The sequence below is a fragment of the Struthio camelus genome, unplaced genomic scaffold (assembly GCF_040807025.1).
Source record: "Struthio camelus isolate bStrCam1 unplaced genomic scaffold, bStrCam1.hap1 HAP1_SCAFFOLD_155, whole genome shotgun sequence".
Taxonomy (NCBI): domain Eukaryota; kingdom Metazoa; phylum Chordata; class Aves; order Struthioniformes; family Struthionidae; genus Struthio; species Struthio camelus.
Window position 1 is genome coordinate 27,688 of NW_027182614.1, and position 21,407 is coordinate 49,094.

The 21,407-nt window shown below is 74.4% G+C and overlaps 2 protein-coding genes across 4 annotated transcripts; one reads left to right on the forward strand and one right to left on the reverse strand.

The window, feature by feature from the left end:
- Window positions 1–3,658: 3,658 nt before the first annotated feature.
- MPDU1 (mannose-P-dolichol utilization defect 1) lies at window positions 3,659–8,305 on the forward strand. 3 transcript variants are annotated; one of them, XM_068929240.1, is made up of 8 exons: window positions 4,118–4,276; window positions 4,587–4,652; window positions 5,505–5,637; window positions 6,671–6,756; window positions 6,893–7,011; window positions 7,117–7,227; window positions 7,303–7,534; window positions 7,619–8,305. In XM_068929240.1, the coding sequence occupies exons 1-7, from the start codon at window positions 4,189–4,191 to the stop codon at window positions 7,510–7,512; spliced, it is 813 nt and encodes a 270-aa protein (XP_068785341.1). In that variant the 5' UTR covers window positions 4,118–4,188; the 3' UTR covers window positions 7,513–7,534; window positions 7,619–8,305. The 3 variants fall into 3 exon arrangements, with proteins under 3 accessions (XP_068785340.1, XP_068785342.1, XP_068785341.1); XM_068929239.1 differs by having other exon boundaries at window positions 3,659–4,276; window positions 7,303–8,305; XM_068929241.1 differs by having other exon boundaries at window positions 4,116–4,276; window positions 7,147–7,227; window positions 7,303–8,305.
- Window positions 8,306–8,541: 236 nt separating this feature from the next.
- Window positions 8,542–20,461, reverse strand: FXR2 (FMR1 autosomal homolog 2). Its single transcript, XM_068929242.1, is given in 18 exon segments — window positions 8,542–8,744; window positions 10,968–11,063; window positions 11,178–11,310; window positions 11,313–11,380; window positions 11,486–11,692; window positions 12,563–12,677; window positions 12,822–12,902; window positions 14,218–14,304; window positions 15,271–15,380; window positions 15,467–15,545; window positions 15,627–15,797; window positions 15,899–16,015; window positions 16,099–16,192; window positions 17,743–17,891; window positions 17,975–18,046; window positions 18,142–18,235; window positions 18,327–18,379; window positions 20,337–20,461. Coding segments are annotated over 18 exon segments (1,980 nt in total). The 5' UTR covers window positions 20,388–20,461.
- Window positions 20,462–21,407: the final 946 nt, after the last annotated feature.

Here is a 21,407-nt window from a genome sequence, read left to right on the forward strand (position 1 = left end):
GTTACCTAGGGGGCGGGACTTACCCGGCCAGGCCCCGCCCCCTCCCAGGCCCCGCCCCCCCAACCCCGCCCCCGCCACAGCACCGTTCCCAGCACCGTTTCCGCACAAATTCGTTTTATTTTTTTAATCCGCAGCTGCGGAAGGGGCCCAGGCGTCCGGGCCCATCCCCCACCGCGGGTTGGGGGGCGGGGAGGGGAATGCCGGATGCCTGGGCCCCTCCTGGAGGGGGTGGAGGGAAACGCAGGACACCTGGGCCCCTCTTTTGGGGGGGAAGGGAGGATCCAGGACGCCTGCCCCTCTTTGGGGAGGGGAGGGAGGTAATCCTGGACGCCTGGGCCCCTCTTTGGGGTGGGGGGGATCCCGGACACCTGGGCCCCTCCTGAGGGGAAGGGGGGCGGATCCCGGACGCCTGGGCCCCATTGGGAGGGGGGAGGGAATCCCGGACGCCAGGGCCCCTCCTTGGGGGGGGAATCCCAGACTCCTGGGCCCCTCTTTTGGGGGGGGGAGGGAATCCCGGACGCCTGGGCCCCTCTTTTTGGGGGGGGAGGGAATCCCGGACGCCTGGGCCCCTCTTTTGGGGGGGGGGAGGGAATCCCGGACGCCTGGGCCGTTTTGGGGGGGAGGAGGGAATCCCGGACGCCTGGGCCCCTCTTTTTTGGGGGGGGGGGAATCCTGGACGCCTGGGCCCTCTTTGGGGGGGGGGGGGAGATAATCCCAGACGCCTGGGCCCCTCTTTGGGGGGGGGGGAGGGAATCCCGGACACCTGGGCCCGTTTGGGGGGGGGGGGAGGTAATCCTGGACGCCTGGGCCCCATTGGGAGGGGGAGGGAATCCCGGACGCCTGGGCCCCTCTTTGGGGGGGGGGGAGGGAATCCCGGACGCCTGGGCCCTCTTTGGGGTGGGGGGGATCCCGGACACCTGGGCCCCTCCTGAGGGGAAGGGGGGGGAGATCCCGGATCCTGGGCCCCATTGGGAGGTGGGATTCCGCACGCCAGGGCCCCCCGGGGTTGGGGGGGAAATCCCGACGCCTGGGCCCCTCTTTGGGGCGGGGGGAGGGAATCCCGGACGCCTGGGTCCCATTGGGAGGGCGAGGGAATCCCGGATGCCTGGGCCCCTCCTGGGGTGGGGAGGGAATTCCAGACACCTGGGCCCCATTGGGAGGGGGGGATCCCAGACGCCTGGGCCCCTCTTTGGGGCGGGGGGAGGTAATCCTGGACGCCTGGGCCCCTTGGGGTGGGAGGGATCCCGGACACCTGGGCCCCATTGGGAGGGGGGGATCCCGGACGCCTGGGCCCCATTTTGGGGGGGGGGAATCCTGGACACCTGGGCCCCTCTTTGGGGGGGGGGGAGGGAATCCCGGACGCCTGGGCCCCTCTTTTGGGGGGGGGGGAGGGAATCCCGGACACCTGGGCCCCATTGGGAGGGGGAGGGAATCCCGGACGCCTGGGCCCCTCCTTGGGGGGGGGGATCCCAGACTCCTGGGCCCCTCTTTTGGGGGGGGGGAGGTAATCCCGGACGCCTGGGCCCCATTGGGAGGGGGAGGGAATCCCGGACGCCTGGGCCCCATTGGGAGGGGGGGGGGAATCCCGGACGCCTGGGCCCCTCCTTGGGGGGGGGGGATCCCAGACTCCTGGGCCCCTGTTTTGGGGGGGGGGGGAGGGAATCCCGGACGCCTGGGCCCCTCCTCCTCGCTCAGTCCCAGAGGGCCATGGCCAGGGCGTCGCGGATGCGTCGCGCAGCCGCCCGCCGCGGCCCGGCACCTTCCTCGTCCTCGTCTTCCTCCTCGTCCTCGTCCTCGTCCTCGCCGTGCCCGCCGCCGGCGCGGTCGGGGCGGCGGCGGCGGCGGGGGGGGGGCCGGGGGGGCGGGTCGGCGGCGGGCGGCGGCAGCCAGGCCGGGGGGCAGGCGTCGCCTCGGGCCTCGCAGACGTTGTGCAGGGTGCAGCAGGCGGCCACCAGGGTGGGCAGGAAGGCGACGTCGGTGTCGTTGCGCTTCTGCAGGCAGCGCCAGCGGCCGCGCAGGCGCCCGAAGGCGCCGGCCACCACCGCCCCGGCCGCCGCCGCCGCCTCGTTGAAGCGGCGCCGCGCCGGGCTCAGCCCGGCCCCCCGGTACGGCCGCATGAGCCAGGGCAGCAGCGGGTGGCCGGGGCCGCCCAGCAGGTAGCGGGGCACGGCCACGCCGGCCAGGCGCCGGCTGGGGCCCGGCAGCAGCTCGCCCCGCTGCGCCCGCCGGTAGAGCGCGGAGCCGCGCAGCACCTGGGCGTCGGAGCCGCGGCCGGGGCAGCCCACGTCGATGGCCCAGAAGCGGCCGCCGGCGTCGACGGCCGCCTGCAGCACCAGCGAGTGGCAGCCGCGGCGGTTGTAGTAGCGGGCGGCGTTGTCGTTGGGGGCGCGGATGGGGATGTGCAGGGCGCCCAGGGCGCCGGCCATCTGCGGCAGGGCGAAGGCGGCGGCGGCGGCGGCGGGCGGCGCCACGAAGGAAGGCGTCAAGATGGCCACCACGGCCTCGCAGACGTCGCGCAGGATCTTGCAGACGGTGGAGCGGGAGACGCCGAACTGCTGCTCCACCGCCCGGTACTCGGTGCAGGCGCCCAGGCGCCACAGCGTCATGGCCAGGCGCACCTCGGCCGGGATGGCCCGCCGCATGTTGGTGTCGCGCCGGGCGATGGCCGCCCGCAGCCGCCCGCACAGGTAGTCGAAGGTGCCGGGCCCCAGGCGGAAGTTTTCGGCCCACTCGCCGGGGCTGAACGCTTTGGCCCGCACCGTCTCCCAGAAGGCCGAGCTCCGCGCTTTGCTCCACAGCCGCCGCTCGCGGGGCGCCAACGCCAACCCGGCCGCCGCCGCCGCCGCCGCCGCTCGGCCTGGCTCCGCCGTCGCCGTAGGCCGCGTCCGCAGCCGGCCCAGCCACAGGGCGGCGAATCGCCGCCGGCCCCGCGCTCGGGCTCGGCGGCGGCGGGCGGCTCGGCGGCGGCGGGCGGCTTCGCGCAGGCGGCGGCCCCGCTGCAGCCGGACGTAGAAGAGGAGGCAGAGGGCGACGGCGCCGCGGCCCAACGCCGGCAGCGCCCGCGGGCAACATGGCGCCTCGCCCGCCGCCATCTTCGCCTCGACCCCCCCCCGCCCCGGTCCCGACGCGCCTCGCGGCCGGCGGTGGTGGCGGTGATGGCGAGTGCGCAGGCGCGGCTGTAGTGGAGCGTGCGCAGGCGCGGCGGTGGCGGCGGCGAGGGCGCAGGCGCGGTGGTGGAGGCAGCGGCGAGGGCGCAGGCGCGGTGGTGGCGGTGATGGCGAGGGCGCAGGCGCGGCGGTGGCGGCGTGGGCTACTGCGCAGGCGCGGTGGTGGCGGTGATGGAGAGGGCGCAGGTGCGGCGGTGGCGGCGGCGGCGAGTGCGCAGGCGCGGCTGTAGTGGAGCGTGCGCAGGCGCGATGGTGGCGGCGGCGAGTGCGCAGGCGCGGTGGTGGTGGTGGTGGTGATGGCGAGTGCGCAGGCGCGGTGGTGGCGGCGGCGGTGATGGCGAGGGCGCAGGTGCGGCGGTGGCGGCGGCGGCGGCGAGTGCGCAGGCGCAGCTGTGGCGGCGGCGGCTAGTGCGCAGGCGGGGCTGCAGTGGAGAGGGCGCAGGCGCGGTGGTGGCGGTGATGCAGAGGGCGCAGGCGCGGTGGTGGCGGCGGCGAGGGCGCAGGCGCGGCGGTGGCAGAGATGGAGGTGGAGAATGCGCAGGCGCGGCGCAGGGGCGGCTGTAGTGGAGAGTGCGCAGGCGCGGTGGTGGCGGTGATGGAGACTGCGCAGGCGCGGAGTGGGGAGAGCGACGAGTGCGCAGCCGCAGCAGTGGCGGTGGTAGAGAGTGCGCAGGCGCAGCTATAGTGGCGAGTGCGCAGCCGCAGAGGTGGTGGCGAGTGCGCAAGCGCGGCGGTGGCAGTGGTGGGGAGTGCTCATGCGCACCGGTGGCGGCAGGGGAGTGCGCAGGCGCGGCGGCGAGGGTGCTGGAGAGTGCGCAGGCGCGGCGGTGGCGCCAGTGCGCACGCACTCAGGCGCTGTTGCGACACTGCGCAGGCGCGGAAGGCGGGCGTGTGTGTTGGGTGGGGGGGAAGGCTCAAGGCGCAGGCGCGAGAGGCGGCGGCCAATCAGCGGGCGGGGGCGGAGCGGCGCCTGCGCGGTGGCGCGCTGCACGGCGGAAGCGCGGGCGAGCGGCGGCTGGACATGGCGGCGCTGCGCTGGTGGCTCGTCCCGCACCTGCTGCCCGAGGGCTGCTACGACGAGCTGCTCGTCAGCTTCAACCTGCTGCACGGTGCGGGCGGGAGGCCCGGGACGGGGCGGGGGGGAGGGGGCGAGGAGCGGGCGAGGGCGGCCGTCGCCATCGCGCCCGGCGTGGGAGGTGGTGGCGGTGTTGGGAAACCGCCGCCATGTCGGAAGCGGGCGGAAGTGGCCCCGCGCGGCACCGGAAGTCGCCGCCGCCGGGCAGGCGCTGAGGCGGGGGCCGCCATGCGGGTGCGGGGCGGAAGTCCGCCGGCCCGATGCTTCCCCCCCGGCCCCCTGCCCCGGTTCCCCCGGTTCCCCCCCACCCCCGGTGACACCCCCCCCCTTTCCCGCCCCCCCAGTGCCCTGCCTGAAGATCCTGCTCAGCAAAGCCCTCGGCTACGCCATCGTCGCCGGCTCCGTCATGGGTGAGGGGCCGGGGGCGGGTGGGAAAACCGGGCCGGGGGGCACCGGGGACAGGCGACCCTAGGGGGTTGGGGGGGCAGGGGGAGCCCCATAGCGGCCGGACAGGGAGCGGCCCGTTTTGGAGAGGGGGGGGGTCTCGAGGGGGCCCTAGGGGGTGGTTGTGGGTCCCAGGCGGTCCCTGGGGGCTCGGGGGGGGCCCTGGGGGGGGTCCAGGGTCCCGGGAGGGGGGGTCTCAGGTCCTAAATGGGGGTCCTAGGTCCCCGAGGGGGGGGTCTCGGGTCCTGGGGGGGCCCTGGAGTCCTGGGGGGACTCGTGGGGCCCTGGAGGGGGGTCTCAGGGGCCCAGGGATGCTCTGGGGGGGGGGTCTTGGGTCCTTAGGGGTCTCGGGGTCCCAGGGATGCCCTGGGGGGGTTCTTGGGTCCTTAGGGGTCTCGGGGGGGGTCTTGGGGTCCCAGGGATGCCCTGGGGGAGGGTCTTGGGTCCTTAGGGGTCTCGGGGGGGGGGTCTCGGGGTCCCAGGGATGCCCTGGGGGAAGGTCTTGGGTCCTTAGGGGTCTCGGGGTCCCAGGGATGCCCTGGGGGGGTTCTTGGGTCCTTAGGGGTCTCGGGGGGGGGTCTTGGGGTCCCAGGGATGCCCTGGGGGGGGTCTTGGGTCCTTAGGGGTCTCGGGGGGGGGTCTCGGGGTCCCAGGGATGCCCTGGGGGGGGGTCTTGGGTCCTTAGGGGTCTCGGGGGGGGTCTCGGAGTCCCAGGGATGCCCTGGGGGAGGGTCTTGGGTCCTTAGGGGTCTCGGGGGGGCTCTTGGGGGGGGGGTGGTCCCGGCCGCCCCCCGCCCAGAGCAGCGGCGGCGCCGCAGTGAAGCTGCCGCAGGTGCTGAAGCTGCTGCGGGCCGGGAGCGCGGCCGGGCTGAGCTTCGCCGCGCTGCTGCTGGAGCTGCTGGCGCTGAGCGGCACCGTGGCCTACAGCCGCGCCCGCGCCTTCCCCTTCAGGTGCGCCCGGACGCCTGGGCCCCCGCCGCCGCGGCCGGGGGGGGGGGGGGGGGGCGCCGGACGCCTGGGCCCCCGCCGGGAGCGGGGAGACAGCGGGGTCCCCGTGGGCTCCGAGGGGACTGGGGCACCCGGGACCCCTTTGCCTGGGGGGAGGTGGGAGGGGGCTGTTTTTTGGGGGGGGGGGGGGCGGATGCCTGGGCCCCTGCTGGGGAGAGGGGGGGGGTAGTGCTTTTGGGGGGGGGGGGACTGGGGCACCTGGGATGTGTTGGGGACCCATTTACCTGCACAGAGGTGGGGGGCTGGGTTTGGGGGGGGGGTGGACGCCTGGGCCCCACTGGGTGGGGGGGGGACAGCGGGGTCCCCGTGGGCTCCGAGGGGACTGGGGCACCCGGGACCCATTTGCCTGGGGGGAGGTGGGAGGGGGCTGTTTTTTGGGGGGGGGGGGCGGATGCCTGGGCCCCTGCTGGGGAGAGGGGGGGGTAGTGCTTTTGGGGGGGGGGGGACTGGGGCACCCGGGATGTGTTGGGGACCCATTTACCTGCACAGAGGTGGGAGGCTGGGTTTGGGGGGGGGGTGGACGCCTGGGCCCCACTGGGTGGGGGGGGGACAGCGGGGTCCCCGTGGGCTCCGAGGGGACTGGGGCACCCGGGACCCATTTGCCTGGGGGGAGGTGGGAGGGGGCTGTTTTTTGGGGGGGGGGGGGGGGCGGATGCCTGGGCCCCTGCTGGGGAGAGGGGGGGGGGGTAGTGCTTTGGGGGGGGGGGGCTGGGGCACCTGGGATGCGTTGGGGACCCATTTACCTGCACGGAGGTGGGGGGCTGGGTTTGGGGGGGGGGGCCGGACGCCTGGGCCCCACTGGGTTGGGGGGGGGGAACAGCGCGGTCCCCGTGGGCTGCGAGGGGACTGGGGCACCCGGGACCCATTTGCCTGGGGGGGAGGTGGGGAGGGGGCTGAGTTGTTTTTTTTTGGGGGGGGGGCCCGGATGCCTGGGCCCCCACTGACTCACCACCCCCCCAAAATGGCCCCCCCCCAGCGCCTGGGGTGAGGCGCTCTTCCTCACGCTGCAGACCGTGGCCATCGGCTTCCTCATCCAGCACTTCCGGGGCCGCACGGGCCGAGGTGAGCGCCCGGACGCCTGGGCCCGCTGCTGGGAAAGGGGTGGTTTTTTTTTTTTTGGGGGGGGGGGGGGGGCAGCACGGCGGGAGCCGGCCGGCCTGGGCCGCCCCCCCCCCGACGCCCCTCACCCCGTCGTCAGGGCTGCTGTTCCTGGCGCTCTACGGGGCGCTGCTGGGGGCCCTGCTCTCCCCCCTGGCCCCCCTGGGCCTCGTCACCCTGCTGCAGGCCGCCAACGTGCCCGCCATCGCCGCCAGCCGGGTAGGTGCCCGGACGCCGGGGCCCCGCGCTGCTTGTTGGGGGGGGGGGGTGGACGGCCCGGATGCCTGGGCCCTCACCCCCCCCCCCTTCCCCAAAACCACCCAGCTGCTACAGGCGGCCACCAACCACCGGCAGGGCCACACCGGGCAGCTCTCGGCCGTCACCGCCTTCCTGCTGCTGGGGGGGGCCCTGGCCCGCGTCTTCACCTCCCTCCAGGTGAGCCCTGCCCCACGGCCGCCCCACGGCCCCCCCCCCCCGGCCCCGCTCACCCCCGGCCCCCCCTCCCCGCAGGAGACCGGCGACCCGCTGCTGGCGCTCACCTTCGCCGTCTCGGCCGCCTGCAACGGGCTCCTGGTCGGGCAGCTGCTCTACTACTGGCGCGTGCCCCCGCCCCCCGGGCCAAGGGCGAGTAGGGGCTGCCCCACGGCTTGGGGGGGGGGCGGCGGGGGGCTGCCCCACGGCTCCGGGCTGAGCTGGGGCTGCCCCATGGCTCTGGGCTGAGCTGGGGCTGCCCCACGGCTCGGAGCTGCCCCACGGCTCCGGGCTGAGCGGGAGCTGCCCCACGGCTCGGAGTTGCCCCACGGCTCGGGAGTTGCCCCGCGGTTCAGAGCTGCCCCACGGATCTGGGCTGAGCTGGGGCTGCCCCACGGCTCGGAGTTGCCCCACGGCTCCAGGCCGAGCAAGAGCTGCCCCATAGCTCAGAGCTGCCCCACGGCTCAGAGCTGCCCCATGACTCCAGGCTGAGCAAGAGCTGCCCCGTAGCTCAGAGCTGCCCCATAACTCAGAGCTGCCCCACGGCTCCAGGCTGAGCAAGCGCTGCCCCATAACTCAGAGCTGCCCCACAGCTCCAGACTGAGCAGCAGCTGCCCCACGGCTCAGAGCTGCCCCATAGCTCAGAGCTGCCCCACGGCTCCAGGCCAAGCAGGAGCTGCCCCACGGCTCAGAGCTGCCCCACGGCTCCAGACTGAGCAGCAGCTGCCCCACGGCTCAGAGCTGCCCCATAGCTCAGAGCTGCCCCACGGCTCCAGGCCAAGCAGGAGCTGCCCCACAGCTCAGAGCTGCCCCATGGCTCAGAGCTGCCCCACAGCTCCAGGCCGAGCAGGAGCCACCCCACATCCCCCCCCCCCCAACAGCGAAGGGGCCACCCCAGGGCCCAGCCCCCTCCCGCCGCCGTGGGGCAGGTGCTGAGGGGGGGGGTCGTGGGACGCGCCCCCCACCCCCAAAGGCAGCGGGAAAGGGGCTGCGGGCCCAGGCGTCCGGGCCCCCAATAAAGGCGCAGCCGGCTTGTCTCGGGCGGGTTTTGGTTCTTTTTTTTTTTTTTTTTTTTCCCTTTTTTTGTTTTTTTTAAATACTGTACAGTGAAAAATAAATAACGTCTGGGGGGGGGCCGCGGCGGGGAGGGCGGCGCGGCCGGGCCCCCCCCGGCCCCGGCGCGGCAGCGGAGGCGGGGGGCCGGGGCCCCCCAAGGCACAGTCTCGCGGGGGGGGGGGAGGCGGCGGCGGCGGGGGGGGGTGTGGAGCCCCCCCCCCTCTAGGAGACGCCGTTGACCAGGGCGGCCCCCGGCGGCGCCTCGGGGCCGTTGGGCGTGCGGGGGGGCGCCGGCGGGGAGCGGGGGGGCTCGGGCGACCCCCCCCGGCCCCGCGGCCCCCCCGGCCCCTTGGCCCGCGGCTCCGGCTCCGGCGGCCGCTGGCGGCTCTGCGACTCGGCCCGCGAGATGTAGTCGGCCACCGTCACTGCGGGGCCGGCCGTCAGCACGCGTGTGCCGCGGGGGGGACGCGCGTGTGCCGCGGGGGGGACGCGCGTGTGCCGCGGGGGGGCGCGCGTGTGCCGGGGGGGGGGACGCGCGTGTGCCGGGGGGGGACGCGCGTGTGCCGGGGGGGGGCGGGGGACGCGCGTGTGCCGCGGGGGGGACGCGCGTGTGCCGCGGGGGGGCGCGCGTGTGCCGGGGGGGCGGGGGACGCGCGTGTGACGCCACCGGGGAGGGGAACACGCGTGTGCCGGGGGGGGGACACGCGTGTGACACCACCAGGGAGGGGAACACGCATGTGCCGGGGGGGGGGAGGGACACGCGTGTGCTGGGGCGGGGGACACGCGTGTGACGCCACCGGGGAGGGGAACACGCGTGTGCCGGGGGGGGCGGGGGACACGCATGTGACGCCACCGGGGAGGGGAACACGCCTGTGCTGGGGCAGGGGACACGCGTGTGACACCACCGGGGAGGGGAACATGCGTGTGCTGGGGCAGGGGACACGTTTGATGGCACCAGGGGGGGGAACACGCATGTGCTGCGGCAGGGGACGCGCGTGCCGGGGCAGGGGACACACGTGTGACGCGGGTGGGGGACACGTGTGTGCCGGGGCGTGGGACACGAGTGTGCCGCAGGGTGGGGGACACGCGTGTGTCGCGGGGCGGTTGGGAGGACACACGTGTGCTGTGGGGGGCACATGTGACCCTGTGGGGCAGGGGGGGAACACCCGTGTGCTGTGGCAGGGGACACGCGTGTGCCGTGGGGTGGGGGGAGGACATGCGTGTGCTGCGGGGGGACACGTGTGTGCCAGGGAGGAGTGTGACCCCCGTGGGGCAGAGAGGGAGGATACACGTGTGCTGGGCGGGGGGGAACACGCGTGACGCAGGAAAGGGGGGACATGCATGTGCTGGGGGGGGAGCACGCGTGACACCGTGGGGCAGAGGGGGCGAACACGCGTGTGCCGGGGAGCAGGAGGGGAAACACGTGTCCCGCTCAGGCAGGGAACATGGGCTCACGGGAGCGCGGTCTGGGTGAGGGAGAGGAAGAACACGCGTGTGGGAGGAGAGGGGGGAGACACATGTCCCGTTATGGGAAGGGAGGAACACGCGTGTGCTGGGGACGGGAGAGGAACACGCGTGTGATAGCACAGAGGGGAACACACATGTCTCCCGCTGCAGGGGGAAAACACGTGTGTGTGGGAGAAGGAGCAGGGGACACGTGTGTCCCGTTACGGGAAGGGAGGAACACACGGGGGAGGGGAACATGTGTGTCATGGCGTGGAGACAAGGGGAACACGCGTGTCACGGCGTGGAGGGGAACACGTGCGTCATGGTGTGGTGCCGAGGGGCGCACGCATGTCACGGCATGGAGCCGAGGGGCGCATGTGTGTCACGGCGCGGAGCCGAGGGGAACACGCGTGTCATGGCGCGGAGGAGAACATGTGCATCGTGGCATGGAGGGGAACACGCGTGTCACGGCGCGGAGCCGAGGAGAACACGCGTGTCATGGTGTGGTGCTGAGGGGCACACGCGTGTCACGGCGCGGAGCCGAGGGGAACACGCGTGTCACGGCGCGGAGGAGAACATGTGCATCATGGCATGGAGGGGCACACGCGTGTCACGGCGCGGAGCCGAGGGGAACACGCGTGTCACGGCATGGAGGAGAACACGCGTGTCATGGTGTGGTGCTGAGGGGCACACGCGTGTCACGGCGCAGAGCCGAGGGGAACACGCGTGTCACGGCGCGGAGGAGAACATGTGCATCATGGCATGGAGGGGAACACGCGTGTCACGGCGCGGAGGGGAACACGCGTGTCATGGTGTGGTGCCGAGGGGCACACGCGTGTCACGGCATGGAGGAGAACACGCGTGTCATGGTGTGGTGCTGAGGGGAACACGCGTGTCACGGCGTGGAGGAGAACATGTGCGTCATGGCATGGAGGGGAACACGCGTGTCACGGCGCGGAGCCGAGAGGCACACGCGTGTCATGGTGCGGTGCCGAGGGGAACACGCGTGTCACGGCGCGGAGCCGAGGGGAACACGCGTGTCATGGTGTGGTGCCGAGGGGCACACGCGTGTCACGGCGCGGAGGGGAACACGCGTGTCATGGTGTGGTGCCGAGGGGCACACGCGTGTCACAGCGCGGAGGAGAACACGCGTGTCCCGGCGCGGCGCCGGGGGGAACACGCGTGTCCCCCCCCCCCCTTACCTGGCTGCCGGTCGCGGCTCACGGAGCCGTCGGGGCGGCCGCCCCGGTTGCGGCGGCGCCGGCTGCGGTTGCGCCGCTGCGGCTTCGACTCGTCTTCTGCGGCGGGACGGGCAAGGGGGCAGGTCACGGCCGGGGCTGGGGGGGCGGCGGGGGGGGCCCCGGCGTCCGGGCACACCGCGCGGCGCCCCCCCCCCCCCCCCCGGCGCTCACCCAGGCCGTTCTCGGCCACCGAGGTGCCGTCGGACTCGGCGGCGCCGTCCATGACGGTGGCGTCGTCGTCGGTGCGCCGGCGGCGGGAGCGGCGGCGGCGGGCGCTGGGCGCGGGGGCCTCGCCGGGCTCCCCCCCTCGGCGCCGGCCTCGGCCTCGGCGCTCTCCAGCAGGCTGTAGGGGTTGCTGTCGGGGTCCTTGAGCACTGCGGGGACGGGGGGGGCGTTGGCGCGGACCCCCGCTTCGTCCCCCGTCCCCCCAATTTTGTCCCCCCCACCCCCGACTCCGTCCCCCCCCTCTACCCGCTTACCGGAGCTGATGGAGGAGGCGGCGTGCTGCTTGGGGGCGGCCGGGGGCCGGGCGGGCGGGGGGCCGCGGCCGCGGGGGGCCGGGGGGCGCCGGCGGGGGGGCCCCTCCTCGGGGCGCCCCCCGGCGGGGTCCCGCTCGCCGCCCGGCGGGGTCCCGGGCTCCTCGCGCCGCTGCTCCCCCTCGGGCTCCGAGGCGTCCGAGCCGGGCCCTGCGCGCGGGTACTGGGGGGTACTGGGGGGGTACTGGGGGGTCGGGGGGGCTTTTGGGGGGGTCGTTAATGAGACGTGGGGCCGCGGCCCCAGGGTAGGGGGGCACAAGGGGGAGCACTGGGGGGTATTGGGGGGATGAGGGGGGATTTTGGGGGGGTCATTGAGGGGGGACATAGGAGGGGATGAGGGGCAGCGATGGGGCGCTGGGGGGGTGAAGGGGGATTTTGGGGGGTCATTGAGGGGGGACATAGGAGGGGACGAGGGGAGCGATGGGGCGGTGAAGGGGGATTTTGGGGGGGTCATTGGGGAGGGACATAGGAGGGGACGAGGGGCAGCGATGGGGCGGTGAAGGGGGATTTTGGGGGGGGTCATTGGGGAGGGACATAGGAGGGGATGAGGGGGAGCGATGGGGTGCTGGGGGGTAGTGGGGGGGCAAAGGGGGCTTTTGGGGGTCATTGGGGGGACATAGGGGACAAGGGGGAGCGATGGGGCGCTGGGGGGGTGAAGGGGGATTTTGGGGGGTCATTGAGGGGGGACATAGGAGGGGACGAGGGGCAGCGATGAGGGGATGTCAGGGGACGCTGGGGGCACGATGGGGGGGGATTGAGCAGGGGGCAATGACTGACGTGGGGGGGGTTAATGGGGGATGTGGGGGGGGATTAAGGGGGGACGCGAGGGGGTTAAGAGGGGCCGGGGGCTCTTGGGGGAAGCCGTTAACGGGATGGGGGGGGCCACGGGGCAGCTGCAGGGCACGGGCTGTGTGTGGGGGGAGATTTGGGGGGTAAGGGGGTTGGGTGGGGGGAGATTTGGGGGGTAAGGGGGTAGTGGGGGGGCAGCAGCGGGGCGCAGCCCCCCGCCCGGCGGCCTACCGTAGGGGCCGGGCGCGCGGCGGCCCCGGCCGCGGCCCCCGTAGGTGCGGGCGCCGTGCAGGGAGGAGGAGGTGCTGTCGTCGGTGGCGTAGCCGCCGCCGCGGTCCCGCTCCCGCTCCCGCTCCCGATCCCGGTCCCGATCCCGATCCCGGTCGCGATCCCGGTCGCGGTCCCGGTCGCGGTCCCGATCCCGATCCCGATCCCGGTCGCGATCCCGGTCGCGGTCCCGGTCGCGGTCGCGGTCGCGCTCGGGGCGGGCGGGCGGCGGGCGGAAGCCGAGGCCGATCTGCCGCAGCTGCTCGTCGATCTGCAGCCGCTCCAGGCGCAGCTGCTCCACCTCCTGCCGGGAGGGCGACGCGCTCGGACCCCCGCCCCGCGGAGGTGGGGGGCTGCTGCGGGGCCGGGGGGGGGGTGCCCCGAGGGGCCACGAAGCGGCTGTGCAGCTCTAAAGCGGCCGTGAGGGGGCAGCCGGGGGGCTGCGGAGGGGCCGGGGGGGGGGTGGTAGGGCCACGGGGCAGCTATGGAGATGTGGGGAACGTGGAGGGGCTGCGGGGGTGCTGTGGGGTGGCTGTGGGGCTATGAAGGGGACGGGGGGGGCGGCCAAGGGGCAGCTGTGGGGCTGCAGAGGGGCCGGGGGGCAGCAGAGGGGCCAGGGGGGCAGCCATGGGGCTGTGGAGCGGCTGGGGGGCAGCTGTGGGGCTGCAGAGGGGCCGGGGGGCAGCAGAGGGGTCAGGGGGCAGCTGTAGAGCTGCAGAGAGGCCAGGGGGCAGCCATGGGGCTGTGGGGTGGCCGGGGGGCAGCTGTGGGGCTGCAGAGAGGCCGGGGGGCAGCTGTGGGGCTGCAGAGAGGCCGGGGGGGTGGCTGTTGGGGCTGCAGAAGGGCCGGGGGGCAGCTGTGGGGCTGCAGAAGGGCCGGGGGGCAGCTGTGGGGCCGGGGGGCAGCTGTGGAGCTGAGGAGGAGCAGGGGGGCAGCCATGGGGCTGTGGGGCAGCCGGGGGGGCAACTATGGAGCTGCAGTGGGGCCGGGGGGGCAGCCGTGGGGCTGCGGGGTGGCCGGGGGGCAGCTGTGGGGCTGCAGAGGGGCCGGGGGGCAGCTGGGGGTCAGGGGGCTGCGGAGGGGCCGTGGAGGGGCTGGGGGGCAGCTGTGGGGCTGCGGAGGGCGTGGGGGCCAGCTGGGAGGTGGCTGTGGGGCTGCAGGGGGGCTGTGGAGGGGCTGGGGGGCTGCTGTGGGGCCGGGGGGAGCCAGGGGGTGGCCGGGGGGGCAGCTGGGGGGCTGCTGTGGGGCCGGGGGGCAGCCGGGGGGTGGCCGGGGGGGCAGCTGGGGGGCGGCCGGGGGGGCAGCCAGGGGGTGGCCGTGGGGCTGCAGGGGGGCTGTGGAGGGGTTGGGGGGCAGCTGGGAGGGCCGTGGAGGGGCTGTGGGGCAGCCGGGGGGAGCCAGGGGGTGGCCAGGGGGCAGCTGTGGGGCCAGGGGGCAGCTGGGGGGCGGCCGGGGGGCTGTGAAGGGGCTGCAGAGGGCCCGGGGGGCGGCTGGGGGGCAGCTGGGGGGCTGTGAAGGGGCTGCAGAGGGCCCGGGGGGCGGCCGGGGGGCAGCTGGGGGGCTGTGAAGGGCCCGGGGGGCGGCCGGGGGGCGGCCGTGGGGCAGCCGTGGGGCAGCACCTGCAGGTAGGCCAGGTGATACTCCAGCAGGGCCTGGGCGTTGCTGATGTTCTCCCGCGTCCCCACGAAGATGAAGGGCACCATCCCCTGGTGGGGGGGGGGAATGGGGCTGGGGGGGGGGGGCACCAGCCCCCCCGAAACCCCCCGGGACCCCCAAACCCTTCCCAAGACCCACAGCCCCCCAGCGACCCCCCCCCCCCCCGCGCGGACCCCCAGGGCCACCGCCAGCGTCTCGGCAACCCCCAAACTGTCTCCCCGGCACCCTAGGGACCCCCGAACCGCCCCCCCAGACCCCTTCAGCCCCCCCCGGCACCCTGGGGACCCCCAAACCACCCCCCAGATCCCCCCCAGCACCCCGGGGACCCCCAAACCACCCCCCAGCACCCCCAGGGACCCCCAAATCGCCCCCCAGCCCCCCCCAGCACCCCGAGGACCCCTGAACCCCCCCCAGCACCCTGGGGACCCCCAGGGACCCCCGCACCACCCCCCCCCAGCACCCCGAGGACCCCTGAACCCCCCCCCAGCCCCCTGGGGACCCCCAAACCGCCCCGCCAGCACCCCGAGGACCCCTGAACCCCCCCAGCACCCTGAGGACCCCCAAACCGCCCCGCCAGCACCCCGAGGACCCCTGAACCCCCCACCAGCACCCTGGGGATCCCCAGGGACCCCCATACTGCCCCCCCCAGCACCCCGAGGACCCCTGAACCCCCCCCAGCCCCCTAGGGACCCCCAAACCGCCCCGCCAGCACCCCGAGGACCCCTGAACCCCCCCACCAGCACCCTGGGGATCCCCACACCGCCCCCGCCAGCACCCCGAGGACCCCTGAGCCCCCCCCAGCACCCTGGGGATCCCCAGGGACCCCCAAACCGCCCCCCCCAGGCCCCTGGGGACCCCTGAACCGCCCCCCCAGCCCCCTGGGGACCCCTGAACCACCCCCCCAGCACCCCGAGGACCCCTGAACCCCCCCCCAGCACCCTGGGGATCCCCAGGGACCCCCAAACCACCCCCCCAGCCCCCCGAGGACCCCCTCGCCGCCCCCCGGCCCCGCTCACCTCCTCCCGCGGGTTCCTCTTGTCGTTGTCGCCCTCCACCCGCACCCGCACGACGCCCGACTTGTCCACGATCTCCTGGATCACCTTCCCGTTCTTCCCGATCACCTTCCCTGCGCGGGCCGGGGCCGGCGTTTCGGGTCGGGGGGGCGAGGAAGGGGGTCACCCCCCCCCCCCCCCAAACCCCCCCATCACTCACCGACCAGCCCGCGCGGCACCTGCACCGAGTCCTCGGAGAACTCCAGGTAGCTGCGGGCCTGCCGGCACGCCTCGGGGCTCTGCGGCGGGGCGGAGGGGCTCAGCACCGGCCCCCCCCCCCAAACACCCCGGCGTGCGCCCCCCCCCTCGCCCCCAACCACCTCGCCGTAGATGCGGAAGGTGCAGGTGGCCTCGTCCAGCTCGATGGCGGTGACGCCGGGCACCTTGCGCGCCTGCTGGATGTTGGCGCCGTGCGTGCCGATGGCCAAGCCCATGAGGTCCTCCCGCACGCCGAACTCCTCCTGGAAGGCCGAGGCCAGCTGCTTGCTGGTCTGCGGGGAGGGGGACGGCGGCAGGGGGGGGGACAGGGCAGCGGGGTGAGCGGGACCGCCGCCGGCACCCGCCGCCGCCCGCCGCCCGCCGCCGCGCTCACCTCCAGGTGCTTGGTGGCCTCCTCGTTGCGCGACATGAGCATGAGCTTGGTGCGCAGGCTGCGCAGGTGCATGTCGCCCAGCAGCGCCGCCCGCTTCACCGTCGCCTCGCTGGTGGCCTGCGCGGGACGGCCGGGTGGGTGGGGGGACGCGGGGAGGGGGGGGACGCGGCGGTTGGGGGGGGGGGGACACGGAGGCTCACCAGGATGCAGAGCTCGCTGCTGGCCGCCTTGAGGAAGACGCAGTCGGCGCCCACCCCTCGCTTGAACTCCTTGTGCGCGCTCTCGTTGGAGCACCTGCGGGGGGGGGGGGCTGCTGGGGGGGGGGTGCGACCCCCCCATCCCCAGGCTGACCCCCATCTGCCGGGGGGGGGGGCTGTGATCCCCCCAGCCTGACCCCGACCTGCTGGGATGGGCTGCGACCCCCCTGCTCCGATCCCCACCCGCTGCTGGGGGGCTGCGACCCCCCCAGCCTGACCCCCACCTGCCGGGGGGGGCTGCAACCCCCCCAGACTGACCCCCACCTGCTGGGATGGGCTGCGACCCCCCCCTGCTCCGATCCCCACCCGGTGCTGGGGGGCTGCGACCCCCCCAGCCTGACCCCCACCTGCCGGGGGGGGGGGCTGTGATCCCCCCAGCCTGACCCCGACCGGCTGGGATGGGCTGCGACCCCCCTGCTCCGATCCCCACCTGCCGGGGGGGGCTGCGACCCCCCCAGCCTGACCCCCATCTGCCGGGGGGGGGGTGGGATCCCCCCAGCCTGACCCCCACCTGCTGGGATGGGCTGTGACCCCCCCCGCTCCGATCCCCACCCAGTGCTGGGGGGCTGCAACCCCCCCAGGCTGACCCCCACCTGCTGGGATGGGCTGCGACCCCCCTGCTCCGATCCCCACCCGCTGATGGGGGGCTGCGACCCCCCCAGCCTGACCCCCATCTGCCGGGGGGGGGGTGGGATCCCCCCAGGCTGACCCCCACCTGCTGGGATGGGCTGTGACCCCCCCCCGCTCCGATCCCCACCCAGTGCTGGGGGGCTGCGACCCCCCCAGGCTGACCCCCACCTGCTGGGATGGGCTGCGACCCCCCCTGCTCCGATCCCCACCTGCCGGGGGGGGCTGCGCCCCCCCCAGCCTGACCCCCACCTGCCGGGGGGGGGGGCTGTGATCCCCCCAGCCTGACCCCCACCTGCTGGGATGGGCTGCGACCCCCCCGCTCCGATCCCCACCCGCTGCTGGGGGGCTGCGACCCCCCCAGGCTGACCCCCACCTGCCGGGGGGGGGGGCTGCGATCCCCCCAGCCTGACCCCCACCTGCCGGGGGGGGGGCTGCGACCCCCCTGCTCCAACCCCCACCCGCTGCAGGAGGGTCCCTGCCCCAGACGGGCATCGGGGGGGTGGGCAGAGCCCCCCCCCACCCGCTGCAGGAGGGTCCCTGCCCCAAACGCTGCCCCAGACGGGCATGGGGGGGGTGGGCAGAGCCCCCCCCACCCGCTGCAGGAGGGTCGCTGCCCCAGACACTGCCCCAGACGGGGGAGTGGGCAGAGCCCCCCCCACCCGCTGCAGGAGGGTCCCTGCCCCAGACACTGCCCCAGACGGGGGAGTGGGCAGAGCCCCCCCCACCCGCTGCAGGAGGGTCCCTGCCCCAAACGCTGCCCCAGACGGGCGTCGGGGGGGTGGGCAGAGCCCCCCACCCGCTGCAGGAGGGTCCCTGCCCCAAACGCTGCCCCAGACGGGCATGGGGGGGGTGGGCAGAGCCCCCCACCCGCTGCAGGAGGGTCCCTGCCCCAAACGCTGCCCCAGACAGGGGGCGGGGGGGGTGGGCAGAGCCCCCCACCCGCTGCCCCCCACTCACGCCTCCTTGAGGTCCTCGGGCACGGCCAGGCTGTACTTGAAGAACGTGGCCTTGGTGGCCTCGCGGTTGGGGTTGATGGGCCGCAGGCGCTCCAGGGTGACGATCTCGTTGTAGGTGGCGTCGCAGGCGGCGTACTCGATGACGTAGAACTGCGGGGCGGCGGGGGCGAGGGCTGGGACCCCCCCCGGCGGCCCGCGCCCAGGCCCCGGCCCCCCCGCCTCGCCCCACTTACGTCGCCCTTCATCATGCGCACGCGGGCCAGCCACCAGCCGCACGGCTCGTGCTCGTTGGCGCGCGAGTAGACCTGGCCGGAGGAGAGGTCGGCGTCAGCGGGGCCGCGCCGTGGGGCCGGGGCCGCGCCGTGGGGCCGGGGCCGCCGCCGGACGCCCCCCCGCTCACCTCCACCTCGTCGCCCTCCGCGATCTCCTTGCTGTAGTCGGCCGGCGGGGGCAAGCGGACGTCGCCGAAGGGGATCTGCCGCTCCGGCTGCCAGCTGCCGCGGGGAAGAGCGGCGGGGTGAAGGCGGGAGGGCGGGCGGGGGGCCGCCCTCGCCCCCCCCCACCCCCCGCCTCGCCCCGGCTCACTTGTTCTCGAAGGCGATGGTCACCGAGTCCTCGTGCACGTCGCGGACGAAGCCCTGCGGGGCGCAGAGCGGCGTCGGCCTCGGCCGCCCGCCGAAACCCCGCGCAAACCTGATGTGTCATCGCCCGGCCCCGGGCGCCGCCGCCGCCGGGGACCCAGGCGTCCGGGCGGGTAGGGTTACCGACCTCACCTCTGGCCGCCGCGCCGCCGCCGGGTATTTTTAGCCTCGTCGAGCGGCTGCTGACTAAGGGGCCGCCGGGGAGGGGGCTGCGGACCCCCCCCTCTGCCCCCAGACCCCTCAGGGCCCCCCCTCCTCCCAAAGGCCCCTAGGAGATACCCCAATATTGCACACCCCCCCCCTCCCCAGGCCTTAGCACTGACCCCCTTCCCCCAAAGACCCCCCACCCCGAATCCAGTCAGTGCCCCCCAAGGCCCCTCTCCGCACGGAGCACCCCCTAAGTGCCCCCCCCGAGACCCCTCAGACATCCCCCAGCTCTCCCCAACCCCTCTCAGAGACCACCCCCCCTCCCAATTCCCCCCCAACAGCAGCCCTGTTCTCTCAGAGGCCCCCCAACCCCCCCCCCTCGAAGACCCCAAAAACGTGTCGGGCACCCCAAAATCTTCTCAGGGACCCCCAGAATCCCCTCAGAGACCCCTAAATGCGCCTTAGGCTCCCTAAGACCGCTCAGAGACCCCAAAAGGCCCCTCAGAGACCCCCCCCAGCTAAACATACACCTCAAAAGCCCCTTAGAGACCCTTAAAATACCCCTCAGAGATTCAATGTGCCCTACAGACTGCCCCAAAACCACTCCGAGACCCCCGTAACCCTATAGGCTCCCCAAAATCTCCTCAGAGGCCCCCAAACGCCCCTCAAAGATCCCTACATGCCCAGCAGGCTCCCCAGTCACCACTAGGCGACCCCAAGACGCCCCTCAGAGACCCCAAGACGCCCCACAAACTCTCCACTCACCATCCAAACACCCCCAAACGCCCCTCAGGAACCCCTTCACGCCCCTCAGGCTCCTCAAACGCTCTCAGAGACCCCAAAGTGCCCCTCATTGGGCCCCCAAACCCTTTGAGACCCCCTCAAATCCTCTCAGGTTCCCCCCAAACCCCTCAGAGACCCCCAAGTCCTCTCAGGGTCCCCTAAGGGCCCCTCAGAGATCCCCAAACGCCCCTCTGAAACCCCTACATGCCCCACAGACTCCTCAAATACTCTCAGAGGCCCCCAAACGCCCCTCATAGGGCCTCCAAGCCCCTTGAGTGGCCTCCAAATCTTCTCAGAGTCCCCAAAACACCCCTCAGAATGCCCCCAAAGGCCCCTCGGAGACCCTAAAACACCCCTCAGAGACCCCTAAGTCCTCTCAGGGTCCCCACAAACCTCTCAGAGACTCCAAAGGCTCCTCAGAGACCCTAAAACGCCCCTCAGAAACCCCCCAAGTCCTCCCAGGGTCCCCACAAACCTCTCAGAGACCCCAAAACGCCCCTCAGAGACCCCTAAGTCCTCTCAGGGTCACCATAAACCCCTCGGAGACCCCAAAACGCCCCTCAGAGACCCCTAAGTCCCCTCAGGGTCCCCACAAACCCCTTGAGACCCCAAAGGCTCCTCGGAGACCCCAAAACGCCCCTCAGAGACCCCTAAGTCCCCTCAGGGTCCCCCCAAACCTCTCAGTGACCCAAAAAGCTCCTCAGAGACCCCCCAGTCCTCTCAGGGTCCCCCCAAAGGCCCCTCAGAGACCCCCAAGTCCCCTCAGGGTCACCATAAACCCCTCGGAGACCCCAAAGGCTCCTCAGAGCCCCTAAAAAGCCCCTCGGAGACCCCCAAGTCCCCTCAGGGTCACCATAAACCCCTCGGAGACCCCAAAGGCTCCTCAGAGCCCCTAAAAAGCCCCTCGGAGACCCAAAACGCCCCTCGGAGACCCCCAAGTCCCCTCAGGGTCCCCCCAAAGGCCCCTCACAGGCACCGGAGCCGCCCCCCCCCCACCCCGGGCCCGCCCCGCCGCCCGCCTCACCTTGTAGAAGGCCCCGTTGGAGCCGCGCACCTCCACGGGCAGCCCGTCCATGGGCGCCGCTGCCGCCGCCGCCGCCGCCGCCGCCGCCCCGCCGCCGAGCAGAGCCCCGGCGGGGGCAGGCGGGGCCCCGGGCCGCGCGGGCTCCGCCACCGTGAGGCCGCGGGGGGACGGGGCCTGCTCCGACCGCGGCACCGGCACCGGCACCGGCACCGCCCGCCGCCGCCGCCGCCGCGCATGCGCCGCCGCCCGCCGCCGCCGCCGCCGGCCCGCACTGCGCCTGCGCCAACGGCCGCGCGCCGCCGCCCCGCCCCGCCCCGCCGTCGCTCAGAGCGGCCGGCCAATCCGCTCGCTCCTTCCCCCCCCTCCCCACCACTCCCCCTCCCACCTCGCCGCGCGCCGCCACCCCGCCCCACCTCGCCTCGGCCAATGGGAAGCCGCCGCGGCTACCCCACCCCCTCCCTCGCGCTCACCCCCCCCCTCCCGCCACCGCCCCGCCCCCTCCACCAATGAAACCGCGCCTCGCTCGGCTCGGCCCCGCCCCGCAGCCCCCCCCACTTTTTCCCCACCAATCCCCGAGAAGCCCCTCCCTTTAACCCCGCCCCTCCCCTTGCCTGACCCCACCCACCCACCCCCGCCTCGCCCCACCCCTCCCACCCGCCCCCACGTAAACCCCGCCGGCCAATCGGAAGCTCGCCGCGCTCCTCATTGGCTGCCAGAGGTGCCAGTCAAGCAAGGTGTCGCGCACGCGCCCCGCCCTTCGCGCCCCCCCCCCACCTTTCCCCCCTCCCCCCGCCGCGACGGGCCCAGGCGTCCGGGCCCACAGAGCAACCGGGCGCTCGTGACTCAGTTTATTCTCGCCTGCCCCGTAGCGATAATATTTCTATGCAAAATACTCTCATCTCGCCGCCGGGAAGGACCCCGGTTTGGTGGGGGGGGGGGGGGAGGAGGGAGGGGACCCCGGTATCCGGGGTGTCCCCCTCCCCCCCCCCCTCCGGAGGGGCCCCGGCGTCCGGGCGCCCTCGAGGGTCGGGAGAGGGGGGAAGGGGGGGGGGGCCTGGCCGCGCCCCCCCC

Bases quoted from the DNA above. Each gene is read 5' to 3' on its own strand.
- MPDU1 (XM_068929239.1), top strand. From the start codon at position 4,189: ATGGCGGCGCTGCGCTGGTGGCTCGTCCCGCACCTGCTGCCCGAGGGC. The intron at 4,277-4,586 runs GTGCGGGCGGGA...CCGCCCCCCCAG, and splicing joins CAGCTTCAACCTGCTGCACG to TGCCCTGCCTGAAGATCCTG. The intron at 7,012-7,116 runs GTAGGTGCCCGG...AAAACCACCCAG, and splicing joins CCGCCATCGCCGCCAGCCGG to CTGCTACAGGCGGCCACCAA.